The sequence below is a fragment of the Kryptolebias marmoratus genome, linkage group LG17, assembly GCF_001649575.2.
Source record: "Kryptolebias marmoratus isolate JLee-2015 linkage group LG17, ASM164957v2, whole genome shotgun sequence".
Lineage (NCBI taxonomy): Eukaryota > Metazoa > Chordata > Actinopteri > Cyprinodontiformes > Rivulidae > Kryptolebias > Kryptolebias marmoratus.
The window spans coordinates 21910580-21937367 of NC_051446.1; the positions used below are offsets into that span (position 1 = coordinate 21910580).

Genomic DNA, 26788 nt, shown 5'->3' on the forward strand with positions numbered 1-26788 from the left:
AAGATTGGACACTGCTGCTGTCATTGTACCGTTATTGTGTTGTGTTTCTGTCAATTCCAACCAGCTGATTTCTTTTCTGTCTGCAGTTGGACTCCCAGGTCTTGTTGGCGTACTGCTCCCACGAGGAGGCGCAGTACTTGTTCCGCCTCGCAGCCGAGGTGGGCCTGCTGGGGCCCGGCTACATCTGGATCCTCCCAAGTCTGGCCGTGGGCAACCCCAACAGCCTTCCACCTGCCTCCTTCCCCGTAGGTGTGATCGGTGTGATTACAGACCAGTGGAGGAAAAGTTTGCGGCAGAGAGTGAGGGAGGGAGTCGCCATCATAGCCAAAGGGGCAGAGAGCTTCAAAAAGGCTTATGGTTTCATCCCTGAAGGACACGGTGACTGCAACAAGCCAGCTAAACAGTCAGACAACAACACTCTGTTCAGGTAAGGCAAACTTCTTCACTTTTAATTAACATTTTTTTTACTATGCTTCAATTGGTTTTTCTTTGCAGATTTTCACTATTGTAATCCTTTGTGTTGTTCACCTAGTTTTATTAACATGTCCACATTTAGTAAAATTTTGTATGTTACATAATTTTAGATTAAACTTAGAGTAAAAGATGCACCTTCATCACTGCAAATGTGGACTACCAAGAAAAACATTTTTATTTTTATAATTCCCCAATCTTTGTAAGGTAATTAGCTTCACCCCTTCACATTTGGTATCATTGAAAAGTCCTAAATGTCCTCTGTAGACGGCTAAAAGAGTTAATATAATAATATGCACTGGGTGGGAGATATTCAGGTTTACAAATGTCCTCCAAAGAGGACAAATTTGACCTACTGGTAGTCAGGAGGGCGATACTGATGATACTGATGATGCAGCCTGTGCCAGGCTCTAATAAACTTCCATTTGACAACAAATGTCCAAAATAATTGTAACATTGTCCAGCAAGTCAGTGTTGTATCATTACGGTACGATTTGCTCAATCTGATCAGAGGTTCTTGTCCAAAGATGACCAACAGCCAAATGCTGAACTTAAGACTTTAACAAATCAAAAGGATTCTCATACTCAAACTGTACTAATATGGTGTCAGATGGCTACGTTTCTTTAAAATGGAGAACTATTAAATGTTCTTGTTCTATGGTTTGAACTTTTATCTCAAAACTCGTTTCTTCTCAAGTGTTGACATCTTGAATAGAAAAAAGAATAAATGTTGCTTCAACTGAGGACAGAATGCAGTTTCAGCTTGTAGAACATATCGTGAAGTAAACATATCGTGATCCTCATTTGCATTTGTTATGAAATGCAAATCAGTCTAGATGAAATAATTCACAGCCCAGTCTACGTTGATTTTATACCTTAAGCATTTAGCTGCAACATCCTGCTGTCCAACCAATCACCTGTTGCTCATCATCCCCTGATGAGCTACTTCCTGTCTCTGACATTAAATTAAACTCCCTGGGAAGCTTTAGGCTTAATTAGGGCGTGATCTTTGTGCATGAGTATAAATAAATATGGAACATCTCATGTGGGAATGTGAATTACTTTTGTTGCACTCTTTGACTGCATGGGTTTCTGTTTCTGTTTGGGCTACAGGCACATGTTGAATGTGACGTGGGAAAGGAAAGATCTGTCGTTCAACAACCAAGGCTTCTTATCCAACCCCTCCATGGTCATCATCGCTTTGGATCGGGAGAGACAGTGGGACAAGGTACTGAGCAACATAAGACAAATCACAACTTCCCAAAAAAGTACAGCAGAATTCTGTAATCCAGGATAAAGGATCTAAACAAAGAAAGCTGGACTTGACCAAGCCTTGTCAGAGAATCTTTACTCACTTAGTTTCATTAACTTTAAGCCAGACTGATAAATTAAATAAATGATCTTCAGTGATAAAGGCCAAATTTATTTGCATGTTGAGCATCAATATGAGCAGCAGTCTGTACATTACTACATGAGAATCTATTCTGACCATACCTTTCACTTGTATTATAAAAATAATCATTATTATAGTTACGTTACAAGATTAAATTCCAATTTGTGGTGCTAGTTATACATTTGAATGCAATATAATCAATTAAAACAAAACCACATAAGACTGTATGTAAGATGAATTACTAAGCTTTGATAATTGTACAATAGACATTTCTGATCAGGGTAACTTCTTACTGGACAGTGAAAACACACTCCAGGAATAACTAAAGGCCTTTTTGCCAAGCATCTTTCAAAGTGAAGTTTTAAACTAAAATACATTTTATGTCGACGGACAAAAATGTTCATTTTCAGAAAGTATCGGTACCAGCAAGAAGACGCATTGGACAGTTTCAGTTTAAAACAGATGTGTAAACGTGTAAAAAATATCAAACAAGATATGCTATTGCACAACCTCTGCTACAGAACCAAGAAACAGAAGAACGGAAAGAAACGAGACACTGAATGCTTTGTGAATATTTTGGACAACTGAAGCAACAAACTAAAATTAAACAATTCGAAATAACTATTTTAGTGTTTACAATAGTTATGAAGAAACAGGTTTAGGAGAAATATTCCAAGAAACAATTTCAGTTTGGTTTTGAGCTTCGTTTAACTTCCATACGATCCATAAGATGTCTAAACGCGGTGGTGCCAACATCCTGACACTTTTGGCTCTGTTGATGCTTTCTTGAGCACATCTTTGTTCTCTCATCTTGGCCCAGATGGTTGGGACAGTGCTGTGCATTTTGTACAGCTTCAAAAAAAAAAAAACCCAGCTTGTTTTGGCTCATTGTTGGAAATGCAATTTAAACTCACTTCTGTGGGATCAGAATTTGTGAATAAAAGTATGTAAAAAGTTACATATATTAAATGCAGCATATTTTTAGTTTTGTCTACATATAATAGTATAATAATATGTACACAGATTTACTGCAAAGTAGCAATCAGAAATATTAAAGTGTGATAAAAGTTTGGATTCATAAACAGACATGTTATACACAAAATTTAAAATCACTAATGCACCTCTTTCCATTATGTGGAAGAGCCACATCTTTCTTTTGTTTCCTCATAACCTTGCCTTCAATCTGTGTGTTTCAAACACTTTTGCACACACACACACACACACACACACACACACACACACACACACACACACACACACACACACACACACGTACTCAGAGCCTGAGGGTGTATTGAAAAACTACAACTAACCAGAAAGGTCTGAACGTAATCTCACTGCTCCGGTTGAACTCATTTATTTCTGTCCTGGAAAGACCAACCCACTTTATCAATGTCACTTCCTGCCAGGGTTGCATGTTTCCATGTGTTCACGAACACAGACATGTAACTTCGCTGAAGCAAGGGGTCGTACATGTGCAGAACTCTTACATCCATGTCACGTCTTTAAGCTCTCACGAGTCTTTCGGATAACCTATTTCTATCTTATCACCGTCTCATTACGGCCTGATCGCTCCACCTGTTCTTCATGTCATGTATCTCATGTTACAACAACATGTCGCTGTGCTCTTTTCAGGTTCTCCACCTTCACTCTGACAATCAGACAGTTAACCATAAAACTAATACTCATTATCACCTGCAGGGTGCTGCTGGGTGACATTTTGATGTCTTCTATTATTCTTTTCTGTCCTTTTTTAATTCATTCTCTTGCACATATAGAGCTGAAATGATAAGTATGATGTGAAAGATGATCCTCAGAGCTTTGTGACTGACAGAGTTTAATTTTTTTTTTGTGTGTGTGTGTGTGTGTTCTGCAATCTATAACCAATCGCCATATAGAAAATCAATGCATTTGAACTGCAGTAATTTATACAAATTCTTGGACCAACTTTGCAGCAATGAGTAAGGACAGAAATCTTGCAAACGTACTTTATCGTACGCTTTAGTTTCAGTTCTGGGGCTGATCATACTGTTTACATCAGGGGTGTCCAATCCTGGTCCTCGAGGGCCACTATCCTTCACGTTTTACTTCTTTCATTGCTCCAACACACCTGATTCATGGTTAAATCACCTCCTCATGTTCTGCAGAAGCCTGTTAATCACCCATTGATTCAAATCAGGTGTGTTGGGGAGGAGAAACAAGTAAAACCTGCAGGACAGTGGCCCTAGAGGACCAGGATTGGACACCCCTGGTTTACATCATCTGTCTGCTATCCATAATTAGGACCTGGGTCTGTTTCTATACTTTACACCCTATTAAAGTGTTTTTTTATTAGCATATACTTTATTAGCATAAATGAACAAAAAAAACATAAGTAAATAATTTCAGAAAATAGTAGTGGCCAAAGCAATGTTAATAGTGTAAAACTTTACATTAAACAGAATCTATATATCAGAGTAAAAGCTCAGACATGACTGAACTGATATGAGTGTTAGTGACACTGAATAATAGATCGTGTTTAATGTTGGTCAGTCATTTCAAACTCATCATCGGGTTCATCTGTCATTCTAAACAGCTTTCGTATTGTTCGAACACCTTCAAGAACCTCGCTTGAAGTTTTTAGTATTCAACGTGCCTTGCTACCTTGCCAACAGTGCAGTTCATGTCAGAATGACAAGTAGACGACTGAGCTTCTTCTGAAGACGAAGCATGATGTATATAACTATCCCTTAAAGTAGTCTTCAATTAAAATTCAGCAAGGTCCACCAAAAGACATTTTTCTCCAGCAGAGGTTCAGAATAAAAATTTATATGTATATATTTAAAGTGTCATTTAGTGACAGCCAGCCTAGTTTTCTTCACTCACCATATTGTTTTTTCAGGCCTGTAACAGCTGGCAGCTTCTCTCTGCAGAAAAAAATGGAGGGAAACCGTGAGCCAGACGTGGGAATTACCATTGTTGCTTTTGTGTCGGCTGCTCCCTTCTGCGCGGGTCGCCACAGCGGGCAAACTAGCATGGATGATTGGGCAATTGTTTTACGCTGGATGCCCTTCCTGACGCAACCTGGACTCAAACCTGCAGCCTCGGGATTAATGTGGGAATTATCGTAAATGCTAGAAAAGCATAAACAAAACTTCCATCTCACCCTATTTGCTCCACATGAGCAGTTCCACTTTCACTTCAAACTCAGCTCCTCTACCAGAGGCCTGGGAGCTGGAGGGTTCTCGTCAGTATCTTAGCTGTTCCTAGGACTGCGCTGTTCTGGACAGAGATCTCTGATTTTGTTCCTGGGATCTGTTGGAGCCACTCTTTCAGTCTGTGGGTCACAGCACCGAGTGCTCCGATGACCACTGGCACCACTGAGGCCTTGACTCTCCACTACTTCTTTATTTCCTCTTTCAGCCCTTGGTATTTCTCCAGCTCGTGTTCCTTCTTCCTGATGTTACAGTTGATTGGGACCACTACATCTGGCACAGCTGCTTTCTTCTGTAGCTTGTTAACCACTACAGTGTCGGTTAGTCATCATCTTTTTGTCAGTCTGGATCTGGAAGTATCTTAGCCCTGCCATTCTCCACTACCCTCGGTGGAGTTTCCCACTTTGACTGTGGGACTTCCAGTCCATACTTGGTGCAGATGTTCCTGTTCCATGTACGACAGAACGCCATTGTGATGATGTAAGATGATTCCTGCCTGCATCTTGGGTCCTGCCTGGTATGATGGATCCCGGCCTCGATTGCTCGTGCTGCCATGATTGTTGCCTCTGTGCTGTCCTTAAGTCCAGGTCCTTCTAGTTACTGGTGGGATTTGTCGATATCAGCCACTTCCTCAATCTGATGGTGGCACACGCTGAGCAGAGTCTTATCTTTCCATGATGGCTCTTCTTTCTCCTCTTCCACATTGGGTTTCTGCTGCTGAAATATGAACCATGAAAAGGCGTCAACTGAATCGACTGATGTAAAAGTCAATTTGTTCTCGTAGGTTTCTATGAAAGACAGGAGCGCATAACTGAAGATCAAAGAGTATCTTCATATAGATCCACAAGTCATTCGTGTCAGACAGGAGCTGTGAGAGTGAGCTGAAGAACAAATAAAAAGATGGTATGAAACAGAGACCTCATAAAATCTCTAAGGGGGTGAGCAGGAAGTCAGCGCAGGCTGAGCTCAGTATGGCTCATTAGGTTGGCTGATGTGACAAACTGTCCTGGGTCTCATGAAGATGGTTTCAGGGAGTTTAAAGATGACATCGACTGAAGCTATTCATTTTGGGATGTGACATTATCTGCATATAAAGTTCCAAAGTTGCTCCGTTTGACAACACAAAATCCTAATGTGTTGCTTGGTTTCAGTTATTTTGTCAGAATCTGTTTGCTGATTTACTTTCAGTTCAGTAAGCTTTATCGGCAGAAAATCCTTTTTTTTTCCAATTAAGAGGACCAAACCAGTTAAACACAAACAAAAACACACATCTCATAAACAGAATTTAATGCTTGAACAGTTTGCATTTTTAAACTGAATTAAGAAATTGTCAAGTGAAGAATCAGTTAATAAAATATTGAAGGCAGTCCATAAAGCAATCCTGGTCCTGGAGGGAAACTATCCTGAATGTTTTAGTTGTTTCTCTGCTCTTCAGCAGGTCTTTAAGTTCTCCAGATGCCTGTTAATCACTTGCTCATTCAAATCAGGTGTTTTGAAGCTGAGAAACACCTAAAACCTGCAGGATAGTGGCCCTCCAGGACCAGGATTGGACACCACTGACATAAAGGGATGCAGTATTAATGCGAGGCAGTTTGGCTCCACTTTATTTTAGTTTTAAGATTTTTTTTGTCCATTCAGAAAAATTAATGAACTCTACTCTCAACTCTCCTTTTATATTTGAATCCTCTCCAGGTCAGCCCATGCAAATGTTGTTAAATAATTAAAAAATACTCCCCGAAGCCCTGCAGGGAATGACAGGTGAAAAGAAAAGAGGTTGACACGAAGGTCACAGCTCGCATTCGAACAGGCACGTTCCTGATACCAATGAGCTCTCTCTGCTCTGTCCACACTTCCTGTTCAGGTGGGAACGTTTGCTCGCGGCATCCTTCAGGTTCGTTACCCCATCTGGCCGCGGTACGGCAGCTTCCTGGAGCATGTATCTGATGACCGTCACCTGACTGTGGCCACCCTGGAGGAGCATCCCTTCGTCATGGTGGAGAACGTGGACCCGGGAACTGGCACGTGTGTCCGCAACACTGTGCCCTGCAGGCGTCAGTCCAATCATTCAGACAGGTACACACAGAGACACAAGCTTCTCCTATATGTTTAAATATGTGTATGAAAACCTCCATCTCATACAAACATATGTATCTGAGAAGGTGGAGAGCTATAAATAAAGAAGAAAATCTAAACAATCCTCATGTTTCAAACCTTAAAGGGGTCAGTCAGGATCAGAGATAAGGAGGCAACATAAAAAGCTAATTTTTCAGAACAGATCTGAAATAAAAGCTTTTTCTTGTTGTGAAATTTGGTTGCAGCAACAGTAAGATTATTAGAATATTTACATGCATGTGCCTCACAGAAGGTTCTTGGACCAGTAACTTTAATCACTGATTCAAAAACTTAACTACTTTTCTCCAAATTTGTAAAATATTACTGTGAAAGATCGGTCTTGGGAACAATTCACGCACATTTATAAAGACATGTTCGGTTCAGCGATCTGTCATGTTATGTTCATCGGCTGTATATATAAACCTAGACCTGTCATCTTTGGCTGTTTAGAATAGAAACCACAAAATCTTGTTTTACAGGGGCTGCCATGTTGTATTTTTGGAACCAGAATCTGCTCACTAGCAATTTACAAAACAATGATGTGTTATTATCAGTTATTATCAGGATTCTCATTGGATTTATGGATTTCTGCGGTTGATGGTTATGCCAATAAACAGATTTTACTTTATTTTAAGATAAATAAGATAAATTGGGTATCCTACAAAGTTGTTTTTGGATGTTGAATTTTGACAAGAAGATTTTGTGTTGTTAAGGTGGCTGTAGCTTATTACGTACAGTATATTCATAAACAAAGCTTGCTGAAGTGCCTGAATTTTTCTGTGCAGGCAGTGCAAAGATCAGCCTCTGATTAGCCATGTTTTTGCTGATTCTGGTCAGTTTGTTTTATTTTGATGTGTGGACTTGAACTCCGGTTTCCCAAAATTCAGCTCTTCTCCCATCCTACTGAGCAAAACAAGTAAAGTAGCACAGAGAGCTCAGGGGCAGGTTTTTCCTCCTGTGTGCTGCTGTCTAAGAGCAAGTCTACTTGGCTGCATAGTGTTTGATTTATAAAACATTGCAGGCCGCATTTGGCCTGTGACCCACCAGATGATGATGCATTTTTTGTCTTTAAGCAAGTGTTTTTCCATTTCTTGCATCCTTCTAACTGTTCCCAAAACTAGAAAACTAAAAAAAAATCAGAACACAAATTTAGAGCCAGACAATTGTAGAAGAAATAAACATTTCCAGTGGAACCCAGTCCTGCGTGCAGGCATCTGTTCATGCTCCAGTTCGGTTCATTGCTAACCTCCACAGTTCATTAAACGCTGAGTAATTGAGTCTGCTGCAACACTTTAAAAACACAGCCCTTTGTTGTCAAACACACACCGCAGCACGGCAGAAAACAGACATTTAACATCCATTACCTCCAGCTGCCTTCACCTCATCAGGAGTGCATGATTTCTTCATTACGTTCAAACAATGAGCGCGAGTCTGGGCATACATTCAATACTGTTTCTTCCACCATTGTTTCTTCTGACTTTGCATTTTGAAAACAGAATCGCTGTCATGGACACCTTATATTAGGTGTTTTTATTGGACAAACTGTTCTCATGTAAAAGCTTTGGTTTTCTGCATATTATAGACATGTTCAGGGTCTGTTCGGCTGTTTTAGTTGTACAAACAGATACTTGAGCACTGGAACATTATCAGACTTAATAATAGCAATGTTGAGTTAGTATTTCTTAACATACATGTTTAGAAAACACTTTTTTTCAGTGTCATAGCTTAACAGGTAATGCAACTTCACGTAAACAAGAGACAGCAGAAATAAAAGTTATTTTTTTTAAAGAATACCTGCTTCAGTGCTGCTAAATGTTTGTTGGAGGATTTTTTTTTACAACAGTTATAGCAAAAAGGTTGGTTTTTTAGAATAAGAAAAATGAATTTCAAAAACATTTCTTGTTTTTTCAGATTGATGACAGTAAAAAAAAACACCACTGAATCAAGTGGAAACCAGAATAAAGAAGCATTTCTCGTTTTACAAATTGGCAGGAAATTTGTTGAAACAGAACAAATTTTTCGAGTGAAAAGGTGTTGGAGTGTTGAAGTCAGTCCAATGATTTCACAATTTGCTGTCAGGATGTTTTAACTTAAACATTCATCAATAAATTGTTCCTCAAATTGGCATCTGTCAGTTTAAATTTTAGCCTCATGGGTTTGATAAATAAAACCAGGGTTTGTTTCTCCACAGTAATTTTGAAACACTTGTGTTCTTGTCTTGACACATTAGTCTTTTCTTTGTGAATGTTTCAGAATTACAATAATGACTGGAGAAATTGCATTTTCTGTGGAAATGCAGCGTGAACGCTGAGCGCTGAATGAGATTTTGCTGAAGTTGAAACTGAATTACTAAACCTAACAGAAACAGAAAGGTAGTTAAAAACTAAAATTAGCACAATGAGACAAAAACAGAGCAAGTATATGAAAGCAGATTTCAATTAGAACATTTTAGAAGGAGTTAAACAGATTTTAGTGTACTTCTATAAGGAAAACATTTGTAAAAAAGTTAAATATCTTAAAAAGTATATAGGTTACAGAAACCCAAGCTCATGGCACCCATCTCCTGAATGAGCTGAATGGTTTGATATATAGATGGCTTTATAAACGGGGTGGGCAATCCTGGTCCTCGATGGCCACTGTCCTGCACGTTTTACTTGTTTCTCTGCTCCAACACACCTGATTAAGTGGTTAAATGACCTCTTCATGTTCTGCAGAAGCCTGTTAATGACACACTGATTCAAATCAGGTGTGTTGGAGCAGAAAAACAAGTAAAACCTGCAGAATAGTGGCACTCGAGGACCAGGGTTGCCCACCCCTGACTTAGATAGATTGCAAAAAACAGGAAAACATATTGTGTGGTTGATAAAAAAATTGATGAAAAATTGTACATTTAATGTGAATCAAGGTTGTAGTCAGTGTGGTACCTGCAGAACATTGTGACCAACACACCGACATGGAGGATGATGCTGTAGAGCCAGCTTAGGTTAGACACATTTCTCCTTTCTTCAACAAGCTTCAGGGAGTTTAGCCGAATCTGTCAGACCACCCTGAGTGTGGAAAAAATATGCTGAAGGGCTTCCTTCTGTGTTGCAACTTGATGCCAAGGGATCAAGCGTCCATATGTAATGAGATGACAGAAAGAACGGGTGGGCATGAAGCCGATAAGCCATGTTCTGCTTTGAACGCGGTCAGCAGCCAGATTTATTTTTCCTCACCTGGAACACGCAATTTTCAAGTCAGAAATGGCTGTTAGACAGTGGGGAAAACAGTCTGAATGTAGCATGCACTAATAATGATATACTGTAACATATAGTTTATTTTCCAGACCAAATTAGAACCACTCCTAAGAGGCTATTAGCTGTACATGATTTTGAATATTTTGCACAACAAATTGGTTAAAGCTGGAAATGCTGTTAAAAAAAAGGACCCAACTCTGTATTTTCTGCCTGTTTTACATGTTTTATTTTTGGCAGCTTATTGAGCCAGACACCATTCTGCAGTGAGTCACTCGAAACTCAAGCTTTCAGAGTTGCCACATTTTATTGCACTAATAAGATGACATATTCGAAAATGTTTTATTTACTCAGTCTTTTTTGCTGTTATTCACGCATAATTTCACCAAAAAATTCTTAGCTTTGCTCTGTGGAAATGTATTATTTCTAGTTAATTCTTACAGACTGTTACGGATTTAAAAATTGATGTTGTTTACTTGCAGCTGAAACCTTACTCTGTAGTCGAAAAAAGAAATTTCCAATTAATTGGTCTGCTTTTTTGTTTGTGTTTTTGAAAAGCTGAAAGTTTTACATTGGAAATATATTTTATTTTAAAATTAGGACCAAGACTCTTATAGTTTTCGAGTACTTAGATTTTTCTACAGCCTGTTATATGTGAAATATTTGATATCCTGTTTGCCTAATTAGTATGACTTTATTGTTTCCTGCTGTAATAATGTTTCTGCCAAAATGCTTACAACTCATTCCTCAGCATGACATGATTTTATTGAAAAACTCTGGCATGAAATGTGGCGGGTGACATGCATTCCTTGAAGGAATGCTAGGTCTTCGGTATTTCCTGCTTTCAGTCTTTATGGTAAACGAATTCAAACTGCTTCTGATTGCCAACTAACCATTCAGAAAGGATAACTTTAATTACTGGAAAAACACAGAACCATTCGTGTTTTATGGGCATATTTGCAGAAAACAAACATTGTGACCATTAAACACCGTGTTGAAGTTTATTCAGCGGACTCTGCTTGTGTGTCCATGAGTGTGTCCGTTATGCAGATTGCAGAGCTAACCATCTCTGGCACATTAATTATAGAAAGAGATATGCACCGGCTGTTCTTGGGTGAAAAGGCACATTGATTGCCACTAAAGAAGATTTATCTGTCCAACACTGGGACATCTGTCAAAGCGTGGGACAATGTAGCCTCTTTTTGGTTCTCTTTCACAATTTCTCCCTGGCCGGCGTGTCCCATTTGGCCGGGAACCAGCAAACAGGAAGCGGGAGAGAACGGACTGCTGCTATATAAATCACATAATCTTGCTGTTGGGGTTCTGAGACGCTTCACCGTAGAGCAGCAGATGTTTAGCGTGATTAAAACTTTTTTGTCTTGCTTATTAAAACCTCTTCCTTTGGCCAGATGAGAGTTTCTATAGCCCGAGGGCTGAGCCCACCTCTCTGCACTGATTAAGAGCATGAATTCCTCACCAAAATACAACTTCTTGGCCATCTGATACATTACCGTGCGGCACAATATGCATTGACCAGATGCTAACTTAAAATGGGTTTTGACTGGCTTGTTAACAGAAAATTATTTGTCAAGAATCATACAGCTTAGTAAATAGTTCACATAAAAACTGACAAATTTACAAATTTGAAGCCAGAAGTGACTAATTGCACAATGTCTAGAGTGTGATCAAGACAAAATGATTTGACTTGCTTTTACAAAAACCTGTCCTCTTATACGGAGAGTCTCATTAATGTTCGACCTTCCTTAGGCTCTTGAGAACAAGTGTGAGCAAATCCCTGCGGGAAGCTGCCAAAAAATCTGGTAGAAAGCCTGAAATCAGCCTCCTTGAGCTGAGGTCATGGAGTTTGCTTTACTAGCTACAGTGAGTTTGTGCAAACTGTCACTCAGTATTTTTTTAGCCTTTTAGAGGAGGCTATTCTTGTGCCCAGAGCATTTCATCTACAAGTAAATATTCCATCTTAGCTCCCAACACCCCAGTTGAATTCACGATCTGCTGCCTCCTGATTGGCTGCGTCAAACTCATCAGGTTGTTCCTCATTTCAGATTGAACCACAATAATGAATGAATAAAAATGTTCATGTTACTTTTGATCAAAGTTACAAAGAGCCACGTGTGGCCCGAGAGCCGTGGGTTGCAGACCCCTGGTTTAGGTAGATGTGGTCATAAAGTTCATACCTGTGAAAGGGAGACATAACACCTTTCTGTCAACTCTGTTTCTTTTCTAATTTGACGATTTTGTTAAATATTAACACAGATGATTCACTAAATTAGAAACAATCATTCCGTTATAATTTTAATTCCATGATAAAAATAATGTGATCGTTTGTGATAGACAGTCTGGATTTTTGTAGCACAGAGGCTGGAAGATATTAACCCTGCAGTGCTTTTTGCTTTTGTTCCTGTGGGATCACAGAGTAATTTCATATTTTTACCTCCTTCTCCATCGTCTCCACTTGTCCTCTTTTACTCTTGCCCTCCTTTTCCCGCCAAACTGAGCTGCTGCACTGTCAGAGCTCGTCTGGTGGCTTGTCATGTGTGTGTGTTTCCCCCCCCCCCTCTCCTTCTCTCTCTGGTCCAGCTGCCTCATCCCCCTCTCCTCCACGCTGTACCAGTTTCTGGGCATTTTAGTGGAAAGGAGACCACACACGCACGCACACACACAGCAACATGAATCCCCAGACGACAAGTAGCTGCGTGTGAACACATGTTGGTGTGTTAAAGACGGAGAGGAACGGCCCAGTTTGAGCGCACTCCTGGTGAATTTTCAGGTGGAGTGTGTTTGATGACGACGACAGGTGGCCAGCTCCTCCAGCAATTAATTAACACCACGTTTATCGGAGTTATACTCCAAGGAAAGAAGCAAACCTTCCAAATACATTTTTTTAATACGATGAACAATTTTGAAAACAATCAGCTGTAATGTTAATTACTCTCCTGACTTTAATCTTTTGCTCGTTTATTCACTGACGTTCTCTTTTAATCGCCCCTCGGCACATTTGCCAAATCACTGATACATTTACACACACACACAAAATATGACTCATTCTTCATCAATTTTAGGCCAGCAATAATGTTTTTGCCCATTTCTGTGTGTGTGTTTATGTATCTGTCTGTTGCTAATAAACTACTGGGCAAATTTAGCCGCCACAGCCAGCTGACCTTAAAAAGCACAAAAATGGTTATAACTGAGTCAGTTTTACGAATATTGAGCTAAATTTGGGTGTGAAATAGCTGAGGTTAATCCCCAACATATATTCTGAGCACTAAAAGATGAAGATCTCCACAACTCTGTTGTCTGTTAGCAAAATATCTCTTCAGCAGAGGACAGATTTCAATGAAATTTTCTGAAAATAATCATTCGATGTACATCTACAACTGATTAACTTTTGTAGTCAACCCAGTTCAAGATGAGCGATAAACGACGCAAATCTTAAAAAAACAAACTTCAGCATTCCCTGATGAAGTCAACCCTGTTTGTGTGTTAGCAAAATATTTCATGAACCACTGGATGGATTTTAATGAATCCTTTAGAAAGTAATCACATCTACAGTAGATTCATTTTTGGCGTCAATCCAATTCAAAATTTGCCAACACAAATGGCTATAACTCACACATGTTCAGGTAAAGTTTGTTGTGGTTGTAGCTGAGATAGATCATATCGCAGGAGACCGTGTGTAATGGTCCAGGTTGGACCCAAAAGCTTTCTCTGCTCCTTCTCATCATGAAATAATCTTAGTCTAAATCAAGGGTGTCAAACTCCGTTCCTCGGGGGCCGCTCTCCTGCATGTTTCAGAGGTGTTCTTGTTGCTGTGCTCCTGGAGAACTTGATGATTTGGCGAGGAGATAATTAAACCATTTGAATCAGGTGTGTTGGAGCAGAAAAACCTAAAACTCCCAGGACAACGGGCCCTCGAGGCCTGGAGTTTGACACCGCTGGTCTAAAACTTTGGTATGTAAGGAAGCAGGTCATATAAATTTCTTTAAGAATGCTAGGATTTTAATTTTCAGTCTACTCATAAACTCATTGTTGTTACTTTCACGTATTTTTATTTGTTTTTTTCTATTTGGTGACAACTTCCTGTCTATCTGATACATTCTTCTACAGCCCATTAAGTAGCAAGGCCACAGAGAGGAAGGGAGTGTGTCTCTCAAACGTTAGCGACCTTAATGGAAACCATCAGAGTCACTCAGCCATCCACCGTGGCCTCTCTCACACTGTGCATGGGCTTGTGTGACTTTCCTCTTTTTGGCCATCCTCTCCATCTTTCTGAAACTCACCTTGTTAACGGTTATTGATTTTAGCTAATGAACCAGCGAGTGCCTGCCCTTCACTTTGCTGCTGTGGAGGATTTTTCCCGTCAGCGTGCAAGTATTTAACACCTGCTCTGTGAAAACAACAGCCTGGAGTTAAAGATAGTAACAGAGACAGCTTTTGATCATTTAATTCTCTCTCTCTCTCTCTCTCTCTCTCTCTCTCTCTCTCTCTCTCTCCACAGTCCCTTCGGTATTTCAGAGTCCTTCACTAAATTGTGTTGCAAGGGTTTCTGCATTGATATCCTCAAGAAACTGTCCAAAACCATCAAGTTCTCCTTCGACCTTTACCTGGTCACCAACGGGAAACACGGCAAACTGGTGCATGGGATTTGGAACGGGATGATTGGGGAGGTAAGAGGTCTTTGAATGCAGCTGTATTACATTTGTTGTTTCAAGAAAGAAAACAGTTAAATGAACAAATATGAAAGAAAAAAAACCCAAGAATTTGTCTTTGATTGTGTGAAAAATTCGACATTTCTCTGGGACATGGAAGTCAGGTTTAAAATGTAAACCAGGCTTGAGGCGTTTATGAGCCACAGGAACTATTAGACAGGCTGAAAGCTGTGACATGACACTGACACACAACAAATGCATCGTAAGTTCAGAGTACGTGTACCTGGCAAACAAACACAGCTGCAGCTAAAAGTGAAACATCCTGAACAGATGTTCTGCAGAAGAGTCTCGATGCTCATGTTTCTGTGCCTCAGGGCCCTCTGCTACTGTTGCAGGATAATTTTGTTTGTGTGCAACATTTATGAAGCTACCTCAGATATAAGCAATCCCAAAATGCAGTGGTGAGAGAAATATATTGTCCCCGTAGACAGATATTTTCCAAATCAAAACGTGATGCAGTGCAAAGTGGTTATTGTTTGTGTCTTCTTATCTTTAAGTTTCTGTACCCACTCAGTTCTGTTCAGAGCAACATGAAGGCTGGATTTTCTCCTTGAACTTTGTATTGATCAACAGTCTATCACATTACGAACAGATACAGAATTTCTAAAGGATCCAAATGTTTTGTCATCCTTGAAAGATAATCTTGAAATACTTTTTGAAATACTTCTTTAGAGTTTGGCTGTTTTTTTACTCATTGTTTTCTTAAAAAAAAAAAAAAAAAAAATCAACTTTGAAAAACTTGAATCAGTACTGAAGATCACTTTAAAAATTACAATAAAGTCTGACTACAAGGATAAAAAGGAATATATGATTACGCAAAGCTTTTGCAAGTGTATGTTTTTGGACCATGCAAGGAAGCCAGAAAGCACAAAAAACCACATGAAAACTTCACAGAAAGGCGTTCACAGCTAAACTTTAAACTGGAGATGCTTGCAATCAGGAGACTTTGCTAAATATTATTGTGCTACACTTGAAAAGAAATAAAATAAAATGAAATTCTGAGCTTGCCTTCCTTCAGATTAAGGGTTTTATGTTGTCACCATAAACAAGATGTGACTAATCTGAAATAAACTATTGATAAATTCAGAAAACACTACAGACCGCAGTCTTTGCACCATCATCTTCCTCCTCCCTTTCTTCTCTCAGGTTGTGTACAGGCGTGCTGACATGGCCATTGGCTCTCTCACCATCAACGAGGAACGCTCTGAAATCATCGACTTCTCTGTGCCGTTTGTTGAGACGGGCATCAGTGTCATGGTGGCACGCAGCAACGGCACCGTGTCCCCGTCTGCCTTTCTTGGTGAGGAACAGGTCTTCCACATCCTTTTTTGTATCTTTCTACGTTTTCACCATCCTTTTTCTTGCTACTTTCTTCCAGGATGGCCTACTTAGTCAAGTTCTGTCCTTGCAGACACTTTGAGAAACTTCCCATTAAGCTTTTATCCCACCAATAACTGTAATCTACAACAGACCTAAACCCCTTTTCCAAACCCCAAATAAACAAAATTTAGCACAGATTCCTGAACGGAGTTTTACCCTGCTTTCATTTTTATGTCTGTAAATTCTTCGTTCTTCTCTCTGTTATCCTCAAACCTCACGTGGTGACCCCTCAATCACCAGCTTAGCTTTACAAACACGAAGCACAAAAAAAAAGACTTCCCTTAACGCTGTGGTTCTCAACATGTTTCATGCTGTGCCCCCCCTTTTGGAGGAGAACATTTCCAGGCTCACCTAATCAGCTCAAAAAGACTAAAACAAAATGAGTTCAATTCAACTGTAATTGTAACAGATTTACATAATTCTTCCATTTTTCTTTTGGTAAATTATTTCGTCTTTTGGAAAATTGCATACTAGTTGAGGTTTTTTTTTAAACAAAGAAGAAATAGAATCATGCACTTTACTAAAACAATAAAATACTGCTCCATCAGCTTTTGATTTGTCAAAGATGGATGTAAATAAAACATGCAAAATCTATTTTATAACTATAAAAACAAAGTCCGTTCTTTATGCCCCTGCCTCATCCTGGGCCACGAGAAGAAGAAAAATAAACAAATAAGTCTGCAGGCATGTTTTTTTTTTTTTTTAATTTGCAACGCAGCGGTCGTAGAACGCCCGGGCTTCCTCCGGCGTTTCGAACAAGTGGTTCTCCCCCTTGAACGTAACTTTGAGACGGGCAGGAAAAAGGAGACGAAACGACACACCTTTCCGGTACAGAGCTCCTTTAACATCGTTGAATGCCGATCTTTTCTTTGCGAGAGCGATGCTGAGATCTGGATATATCCTCAGCGTGGTTCCCTGATGCTTTACTTCATGCTGTCTGGACCATCTTAAAGCGGCTTCTTTCTCCCGGTACCGGTGGAAGGCGAGGATGAAGGGCCGCGGTGCACGTCCTGGCGCTGGCTTGGGTCCGGCTGTGCAGTGTGCGCGCTCCAATTCCGGGGGAGACGGGAATGTGTCGTCCCCCATAGCCTCCTGTAGCAACTTGGAGATGAACTTAGTTGGGTCCTGGCCGTCCTCACTGCCTTCAGGTATATTAAGTATGTGAAGATTAGATCTGCGAGATCGATTCTCCAGGTTTTCCAGGCGTTCCAGCAAAGTTGCGTTTTGGGCCTGGAGGGTTTTAACGGTAGCTTCAGCTTCGCATATGCGTTGAAAGTTATCGCCTGCTAGGCTTTCCGCCGCTACAAGGCGGCCCTGGAAAGAGCCAACTTCGTCCCGCAGCCCGTCCACAGAAGCTTGCAGGGGTCGAATTGACTCTTGAATTAACGTGGCCACATCATCTTTAAAGTTGCTCCGCTGTTTAGATAGTTCTCCGATGAGTTGGGACATGGAGACAGGATCCCCGCATTTACCTTCAGGCGCGTCGGGGTCGGAGGGCGCCGCGGCCGTTGCTGCTACCTTGCTAGCTAGGCTGTTCGTTCGCCTGGTCGAAGCAGAAATCTTTTGCTGCTTGAGATTATCACTGGCCATCTTAAGTCTCGGCGATTCTACAACAGTGCTTCTGTCGGTCTGGTGATAAAAAGGAGTGTAAAACTCCGGTTTTAAAGTGATTTTTAAAAAAGTTACCCGGGAGCTCCTTCACCCTGCTTCCTTCTTCTACATCGCCAAACCGGAAGTCCAACTATAAAAACAAAGTCCAATCTGTGCACAAAAACCCAACAAATATAAATTTATAATAACTCATGGTATTGAAGGCTTCATTGTGTTATAGATGGAAGGATGATTACTTTATTTCTTAGTTCCACCACCAACAGCTGAAAAAATAATAAAAGGAAGTCATGTGCGCCCCCCTAGCTAGAGTATTTTGTTAATATATTTCTGTACTTTCACCTTTCCACCCCTGCCAGAGCCTTACAGTCCAGCAGTTTGGGTCATGATGTTTGTGATGTGCCTGACCGTGGTGGCGGTGACCGTGTTTGTGTTTGAATACTTCAGTCCAGTTGGCTACAACCGCAGTCTGGTGAGCGCTAAAGGTGAGTTTTACCCCCTCATTGTTTTAGTTTTACATAAAATATCGGATGAATGATAGCTGGGTAAGAATCCACTGCTGTCCACAATTATCCCATAAAATCTGTGTTCAGTGAGTAAAACGGCTAAATGAATCAAGTGGTTTTATTTGTATGTATCCTTCTAAAAATATCCACCAAACAGCTTAGAGCTACTCAATTTGCAAAGTATTTCACAGTAAGCCTGAGTAAATCCAGCTCGATCTGCCTGCGTGTCCTGCAACAGTTAGAGCTACTAAACAAGATTTTTGGGAAGAGGGCTAATCAATCCCTGAACGCAGCACTGACAGAGCATGCCCGTCTCCAGGTCCGAAAGGTCATTTCCTCGTTTTAATTAGCATTTGTGGCTGCGTTAATTGAAGTGTGATTGATGATGGTGGAACTCTGTTGTTGCACAAGAGCAACGAAGGCAAAGAACAATGAAAATGAGCTGAGGCAGGGAAATTTGAACAAAGGCATGAGAGGATTACTTAAACAATGAACAATCTAAACACCTATTCTTTTAAAAGATGCAAACTTTGATGGTCACAACTCTCTCTCTTTAGCTCCTGGTGGTCCGACGTTCACAATAGGGAAATCGGTGTGGCTGTTGTGGGGCATCGTCTTCAACAACTCCGTCCCCATCGAGAACCCAAAAGGAACCACCAGTAAAATCATGGTACTGGTCTGGGCCTTCTTCGCCGTCATATTCCTGGCTTCCTACACTGCCAACCTCGCCGCTTTCATGATTCAGGAGCAATACATCGACACAGTGTCTGGCCTCTCAGACAAGAAGGTAAGAGACTTAATAAAAACAAGGCCTAGAATTCCTTGAAGGAATGTCAGAGTTTTAAACTAAGATGATTTGATCTTAGTCATTTTGGTCAGAGCTTCAAAATAACTTTATGATGACATGCATTGTTGCAACATGTCATGTAATATGTGTTGTGAATGACTCTCAGCTACTACCACATCAAGTTTTAGCTCAATATCTATAAAACTGACTGAGGTACAGCCATTTAGATTAGCTGTGGCAGCCATATTAAATCCAGAAGTTAATCACTTATATAAAATCCATCCAGTGGGACGTGAGATATTTTGCTAACAGACAAACAAGGTTGACATCAGCAGTTAATGCTACAGTTTTATCAAAGCTATTGTGAATTGAGTAGCACTTGGATTATGTATTGTGAATGAGTCTCATCTGTACCAACACCAAATATCTGTAGAACTGACTGAATTAAAGCCACTTTTGTGCTTTTTAAGATCAGTTGGCTGTGGTGGCCATCTTGAATTAGGTTGGCTCCAAACGTTAAGCAGTTATAGATACCAACCTAATGATTACTTGAAGTTCAGTTCAAATTTAGCCATGGTTTATGAGATATTTTGGCAGCAGACAGACACCAGCCAAAACAGTACTGTCCGTCTTTGCCTTTTGGTGTCGGTCTTCAAGCAATAACAAGAGTTCAGTAACAACCTCAGAGTGAATATTAGATTGCTTTTTGTGTTTATTTCCAGCTCATGCCAGACTTCTCTCCCATGTCCATCATGTTGCATTGACTAATAGACCATGACCACAAGAGAAGCCGAAGGACTCGCAGAAAACCTCAGAGATTGAGTCCAGCAGATGGATTTTGTTGTGAATGCCTCTGTCCTTTTCCTATCAGCGGGGAGTCTGTTGGAATGAATGACTAATCGATTACTTCCATCTGTCAATACAGATGGTGTCTGAGTCTTAAGTTGTTCTGTCAGTATTTCGGGTTCGTCCATCAATATTCCCCCCAGTATGAGGTCTCCGTCTCTCGTCTCTCTCGCACCGTTTGAACAAGATCGCAAAATGTCAAATGATTAAAAAGAAAATCACAGTAAAGCCACAGAGGAGAGCACTTTCCTGATCACTTAAAGTGTGAGCGCACCAACACTCAATCTGGGAATAAAATCTCGGAGGACCTTTACAGGAAACAATTTCATTCCTCTTGCAAAGCAAAAACACAACTTCCAGGCAGAAATCAGTGGAGTCGCTGCAGTTTTACATTTGTATATATTAACTTTATGCTAATGAATAAGGTCCCACAGCATAAAGACTTGTATAAATTAGCCCACATGGCACAAAATCAACTGCTATTTAATGCGTGGATTCAACACAACAAAGAATTAGTTGAGTTTACGTAATATCTCTCTGGCTTAGGGGGTAAGAACACTGTGTTCAGAAAGAAAAATGTATTTAAAAGATCCAGATCGCAGCGCCTTTGTCCTTCGAAGTGGCTTGCAGAAGTACAGTTCATAGTCAAACCTTGCAGGCATAAATAATTGTTTTTGTAAAGAGTCCATGCATTGAAAAAAGAAAATTATCAGAATCTAAAGCGAATAGTCTTGAGGATCTTTAGATCTGACTCCAGCTGGGTTTAACTAAGGAGCTGTCTACGCTATAATGGTTGTTGTGCATACACAAAAGTTGATCAATTTAGCCTTGCATAGTTACTACAGCATTTTGGCTTGTTTTTGGGTGTTAGAAACAACAAATAAAAGCCCACATTATTGGTGTCTTTGGACTTTAGGTTTGTCAACAAGAGTCAAGCGAAGAATCATCTTAGAAAGGAAAACAATTCGTTTTTTTTCAACTTAATTTGAGAGTTATCAAAACAAATTTTACACTTAACCTGGATAAAAATGCTGCGAAAGGTTTCTGCTCTGCAAAGACTGTTAATTATTTCTTATTTTTGTTTTGCCTTCAGTTTTGAACCAAATAAAGATATCATTCCTAAGCACTGAAATTGTTCTAATGGAGCTTTTTTGGCAAAAGAGAATCTGTTGTGATTCTTCTGTTAAAAATGTAAAAAAATCCCATTTGATTTTAATCTTCTGGGTGAGATGTTGGCCTTTATTTAGTCTTATTAAAAACTGTTGGATTTCAGTTGAATCTATTACAGTCCAGTCTGAAGAGTGATTAGATATACACTGTATTAACACACACACACACACACACACTGTGGACTGGACCATTCATTTAGCTCTGCTCCAAAGGTCAGCGCCGTAACTAAGATGAATCAGTCCTCTTTGTTTATGGTCTAATTGAGCTTTAACAGACAGATTTCTGCTTTGTTCTGCGGAACGACGTGAACCTCTGACACAGATTGAACCAGATTAGGATAATCTGGGTGCAGTGGAATAAACTGATATCAGTTTTTTTTCAAATTGAGGTGAATAATCAGTTCAGTCCATTTATTCAGCCCTGGGTCCGGCTGCTGATTAGATCAATTTTGGATTCAAAGCGAATTTCATTCTTCTGATTAGTCCCACATCCATTTTACTGCTTTCACCTCTTCATTTTCGTCTCTCTTTTCTAAGTTTCTCTCTTCATCATCCCAGTGTCGTTGTTTTTCCTGATCTTTTTTACTTCTTTTCATCTTTAATTTTTACACTAACCTTTTCCTCCAATCTTATGTTTTTTCTCTAAGCAAAAAGACATTTTTGTTTCTTTTCATTTTCTATCTGGTTCCACTTTAATTTATTTTCTCCCCATTCTGTTTTATCTTGCTTACCTTTAAACATGCCCAACTCTTAATATTTTTTGTCAATATTTTATCTTGTTTGCTGACCTCTCCTCCCACTTTGTATTTATGACGTCAGCCTTACATTATTTTGCTTTTTACGTCTCATTTTTCTCCTCTTTTTAATGCCTTTGTCAAAAGGCGAAGTGGTAACAATGTTTTTGCCTGTGTCTGTGTGAGTGTGTGCTTTTGTTAGTCTGTACTGTTAGCCAAACATCTCATGAACTACAGGGCGGATTTTAATGAAACTTTCAGAAAAAAAAAACCCTGGATGTACATTTACAACTGATTAACTTTTGCAGAAAAATCAATTCAAGATGGCTACCACAGCTAATTGATATTAGCCAACACAAACATGGTTAATAACTCAGATATTGAACTAAAATTTGAAGTGGTAGTATTACAAGGTTTGACCAAGACTAACTCCATCCCTTCTTATTATAAGATTATATATTTCTTAAAAACTCTGGCATAAAAGCCGACAATCGATATGCATTTCTTCAAGTAATGCTAGGCCTTCAGTTTACTTCTTTCTCTCTGTTTGTTGGGTTTTAACTTGCCTTCTACTGTTTATTTCTCTGATCTTCTTCTCCCTCCTCCTGTCTCCTGCCTCTCCACAGTTCCAGAAACCACAGGAGCATTACCCTCCTTTTCGCTTCGGGACGGTCCCAAATGGGAGCACAGAGAGGAACATCCGCAGCAACTATCCTGACATGCACACACACATGATGAAATACAATCAGAAGGGGGTGGAAGAGGCCCTGGAGAGCCTGAAAAACGGGTAAAGATTTGTTCACATTTTAAGCGTTTCGCATAATTACAACCAGGAAGCTATTTTTAACTTTCTTCCCTCCCTTCCTTTGTGTCAGCTTTATAAGACGGCCCGGAAATAATGATTATAATTTCAGTGACACTGCACAAATTTGATGCTCTTTGTGTTTCACACCTATTTCTGAATTAGGCCACTGTGATGCGTGTATTTTTAGATGCAGTCATGTCTCGTGTTGCTTAATTTATAATAAAGAAGTGGCGTCAAACATTCCATCTTGACAAAGATGCAAATTTAAACCCCTTGAAGATGCGTTCTGAACTACAGAATGCTTATGCTAAATGTTTTTATTAGTATAAATATGCCATTGTAAGAAACCTGAAAGTTCACTGGGATGGCAGCTCATTATTACGAGCATCATGGTTCCAAAGATAACACACCAATTCATCATTCCACTTAACTTTGAAGAAGAAAACTGACTTAAGAATGTGATGACGAATAACCATCAAACATCTCCAATAAATGTCATCTAGATATGCAGAAAACAAGTAATTTTTTATGCTTAAACTTATAATTAAAGGTGTTTTTGGTCAAACCTTGAAAATAATGTTCTGCACAATCTCAAGCAACATCCTGAGATGTGAATGATTTCTACTATGATGTGAAATTTTAGTTCATCGTCTATAAAGCTGACTGTTAGTCTTGTTTATGTTGGCTAATGCCAAATAGCTGTGGTGGCCATTTTAAAATTTGTTCAGTGGTTTAGGAGAACAGAACCTTCAACACCTAGGTTTGCTGGCATTCTGACTCATTCAGATTACTTTTACCAAAGTACAGCCTCACACAGCTGCTATTGATTGAATAATCTCGTAGTGAAAGAATTCCTTCAAAACTTTTTACTCAAAGTTACATGTGCTATTGCCAGTTAAAAGGTCAATCATTTCTTTATTCAAACCACTACAGTTTCTTGCAAATTAATTAAAGGATCCCTGTGATTGATTGCCAGACTTTCAGGTAAGTTGATTGTTCCTGTAATTAACTGAAAGCAGCACAACCCGAAAGGTTAAAACCGGGTCTAAAACCTAAATGTTATGAGGGAATGGGTGAGGAATAAATTGGAACTAATAAAAATAATTTTTTATTTTTATTTTTTGCAGGAAGCTGGATGCCTTCATCTATGATGCTGCAGTTTTGAACTACATGGCCGGGAAGGACGAGGGGTGCAAACTGGTGACCATTGGCAGTGGGAAGGTGTTTGCCACCACCGGATATGGCATTGCTCTGGAAAAAGACTCGCGCTGGAAACGACCTATTGACCTGGCATTGCTGCAGTTTCTAGGAGATGGTGAGCACAGACCTAAACAATACAAACTGCAAATAGTAAGCTCGTATGCGTCTAAGAGATTAAATCATTCTGTCAAAGTACATATAATAAAAGATCGTCACTTTTGACATGAGTTGAGTATGAGGGTATGACCCAGAGGCAGCCTTTAGTGCAGGATCAAAGACGGCTTGTCACATCAGAAGTGCTATCAAAACCATTCTTGTCATTTTTGTTAATAGTTTTAAAGATTATTCTTTGTGAATTCACTTCCCGAGTTCCAACTGTCAGTAAGACAGTAAGAATATTTGGCTCAAAGTTCACCTGAGCTGTAGTGATGAGCCATCAAATAAACATTTACCATTAATTGTGGTTTAAAAGACTTTTTTGGCTCTTTAAACACAGTTGCTGCTCTGCTTACACACTAAATGTGGCTTCCTGAAGATTATGTCATTGCACAAATAGTATAAATGATTTTGTATGCATTTAATTGTGGCAATGCCAAAGGCAAATTAGACTCGTCAAGCAATGAGAATGACAAAACAGAAGAAAAAAAAATAGCTTCTAGTTTTCTTGATACAACTCTCTATCGTCTAAAGTTTCGCCCGTCCTTTATCTTGCAGATGTGCAAATTTACCACAACCTATCTTTAACATTGGTGTCACTTTATTCTTTCATCATGAAAGGCTTTGTGGAGGGAAACGCAGTAAATGAGTTTGTCAGATCCTAATGTAGATAATGTTCCTCTACCCGAAACTGTCAAACAGCTCTCAAGAAACTTTAGACTGAAAAAATTGAACTTGTGTTAATTGTTTTAAATTACCAATGAAATAAATTGTTGGATACTCTGCAAACGTGGAAGTGTTTTTTCTCCCCAACATTATGAAATAAGGAAAATGAAATGGGTGTGCAAAGGTTCTCCAAATGCAACATGCAAGTGGTCAGAACTGGACTTAAAGGGATTCCAAGCATGGCGCATCATGACAGAAGATTAGTACCACAATCTAAAATAAAATTCAAGTACAATTTTGATCCAGAGGGAGTGACCTTTTGTACATGACATGAAGCACAACCACCAAAACCATGCACGTTTTCTAACCTTCGTCTCTTGGTATTTATTTTTGTCCCACCGGCTCTCTGTTTGGGCTCTTTATAGCTGGCGTCAGTCCAGATCACTGAACGCTGTGTCAGCAGGAAAATGGACTTACAGGGAAGAGTTAATATCCTGCAGAACAACAGGGTGTTAGGAATAGGATTACCTCCTTCATACACACCAACACACATGCCATGATGGCTGCTGGTATGGACTTAATATCCTTTCTCCTCTGGGAGTTTAAGAGCAGTCCACACACACATTCACACTCTGAGCTTCTATTAGGGGGAAAAAACCTCTACATACAGTCATTGAGTGAATAAATAGTCTCTAGAGGGGGCCACCTGTTCTGAAATCTGGTGGAGAAAGTTATGTAGCAATGATGTTTTGCTCTGTATTCAATGATTTATTGCCAACATGAAATGCATTTTGGTCAACTAGAAAAAAAACAAAACAAGGCTTTAGTTTTTCAGTGCAAAAAAAAAGAACACTCATGTTTTATATATATGTATGCGCGCCTCAAAACAAAGCTTGTTTATTGCAGTTTTCCATGCTGAATCTGCAATAAATATGGAATGCAGATATTTAATCCTTAATCAAGAAGCCGGAGGTATTTGGTATGTGAAGATATAGCTGTGCCATGATGAGGCGAGAGTGAAATCTCTCGGCTTTTTGTCCAGTATATGCTTTGCTCCTGTGTTCTCTGATGTGGGAAAGATAAGGAGCCTTCGTCATGCAGCTGGATCAAGCAAACTTCCAAATAGTACTCTACTGAATGAGCCTTTTTCTTCGGCTAAAAGCCTCCTACAAAGGAAAGGGTAATACCGGAGATAACATTGGTCTTTTATCCTATGGAGAAAGGTCCGTGGGATCCTTAAAGGATTGTAATTTCGGTTTTACTTTCAGCTTTTGATGTGCTTGTTTTGGACAGACTGTGCAGCTCTAGTGTGCACACACACTGTTGTTGTGAAATTGTATTTTTATTATTTTTACTATCTTATCACTAACTGAAATATAATAACTTAAATTAACTGTTTTTAAGGCTGCAGACCTAAATGTATTTTTGTCTTTCAGCTTCACACATTAAGTGTGTTTGGGAACTTTGGCACTTCTGTTAAAAATAAATCAGTGAAGCTAAAATTAAGTCTATATTTTAAGGGTATTGGTTGCTTCTTTTGGATTTGAGGTAATGTTTTATACACTGTGCCCCACTGTCAACACACCAAATGTTGATGATTGATATGCAAACAGGAAAGTCAAGTAGGTCTTTTAAGGCTCTTGACTGTCAAAGTTAAATCTCAACATGTGTTTCACTGATAAAGAACAGATTAATCACCACTGGATTGGACTGGATTACAAACCAATGAAACCGCAAGCTGGTAGCCTGGAACCATAAATTCACTTTGTGTCACATGTTTTATGGCACTTCAGCTGCTCAG

At 39.6% G+C, this 26788-nt stretch overlaps 1 protein-coding gene across 1 annotated transcript in view; it reads left to right on the forward strand.

Annotated features, from left to right (window-relative positions):
• The window catches only part of LOC108249855 (glutamate receptor ionotropic, NMDA 2C), a 65736-nt gene that overhangs the window by 33122 nt on the left and 5826 nt on the right, over positions 1-26788 (forward strand). The window contains exons 6-14 of the mRNA XM_017439492.3: positions 87-427; positions 1585-1699; positions 6920-7131; positions 14920-15088; positions 16277-16430; positions 18478-18603; positions 19182-19411; positions 22787-22947; positions 24093-24280. Coding sequence (XP_017294981.1) covers positions 87-427; positions 1585-1699; positions 6920-7131; positions 14920-15088; positions 16277-16430; positions 18478-18603; positions 19182-19411; positions 22787-22947; positions 24093-24280 — 1696 coding nt within the window. The remainder of the gene's footprint in view (positions 1-86; positions 428-1584; positions 1700-6919; positions 7132-14919; positions 15089-16276; positions 16431-18477; positions 18604-19181; positions 19412-22786; positions 22948-24092; positions 24281-26788) is intronic.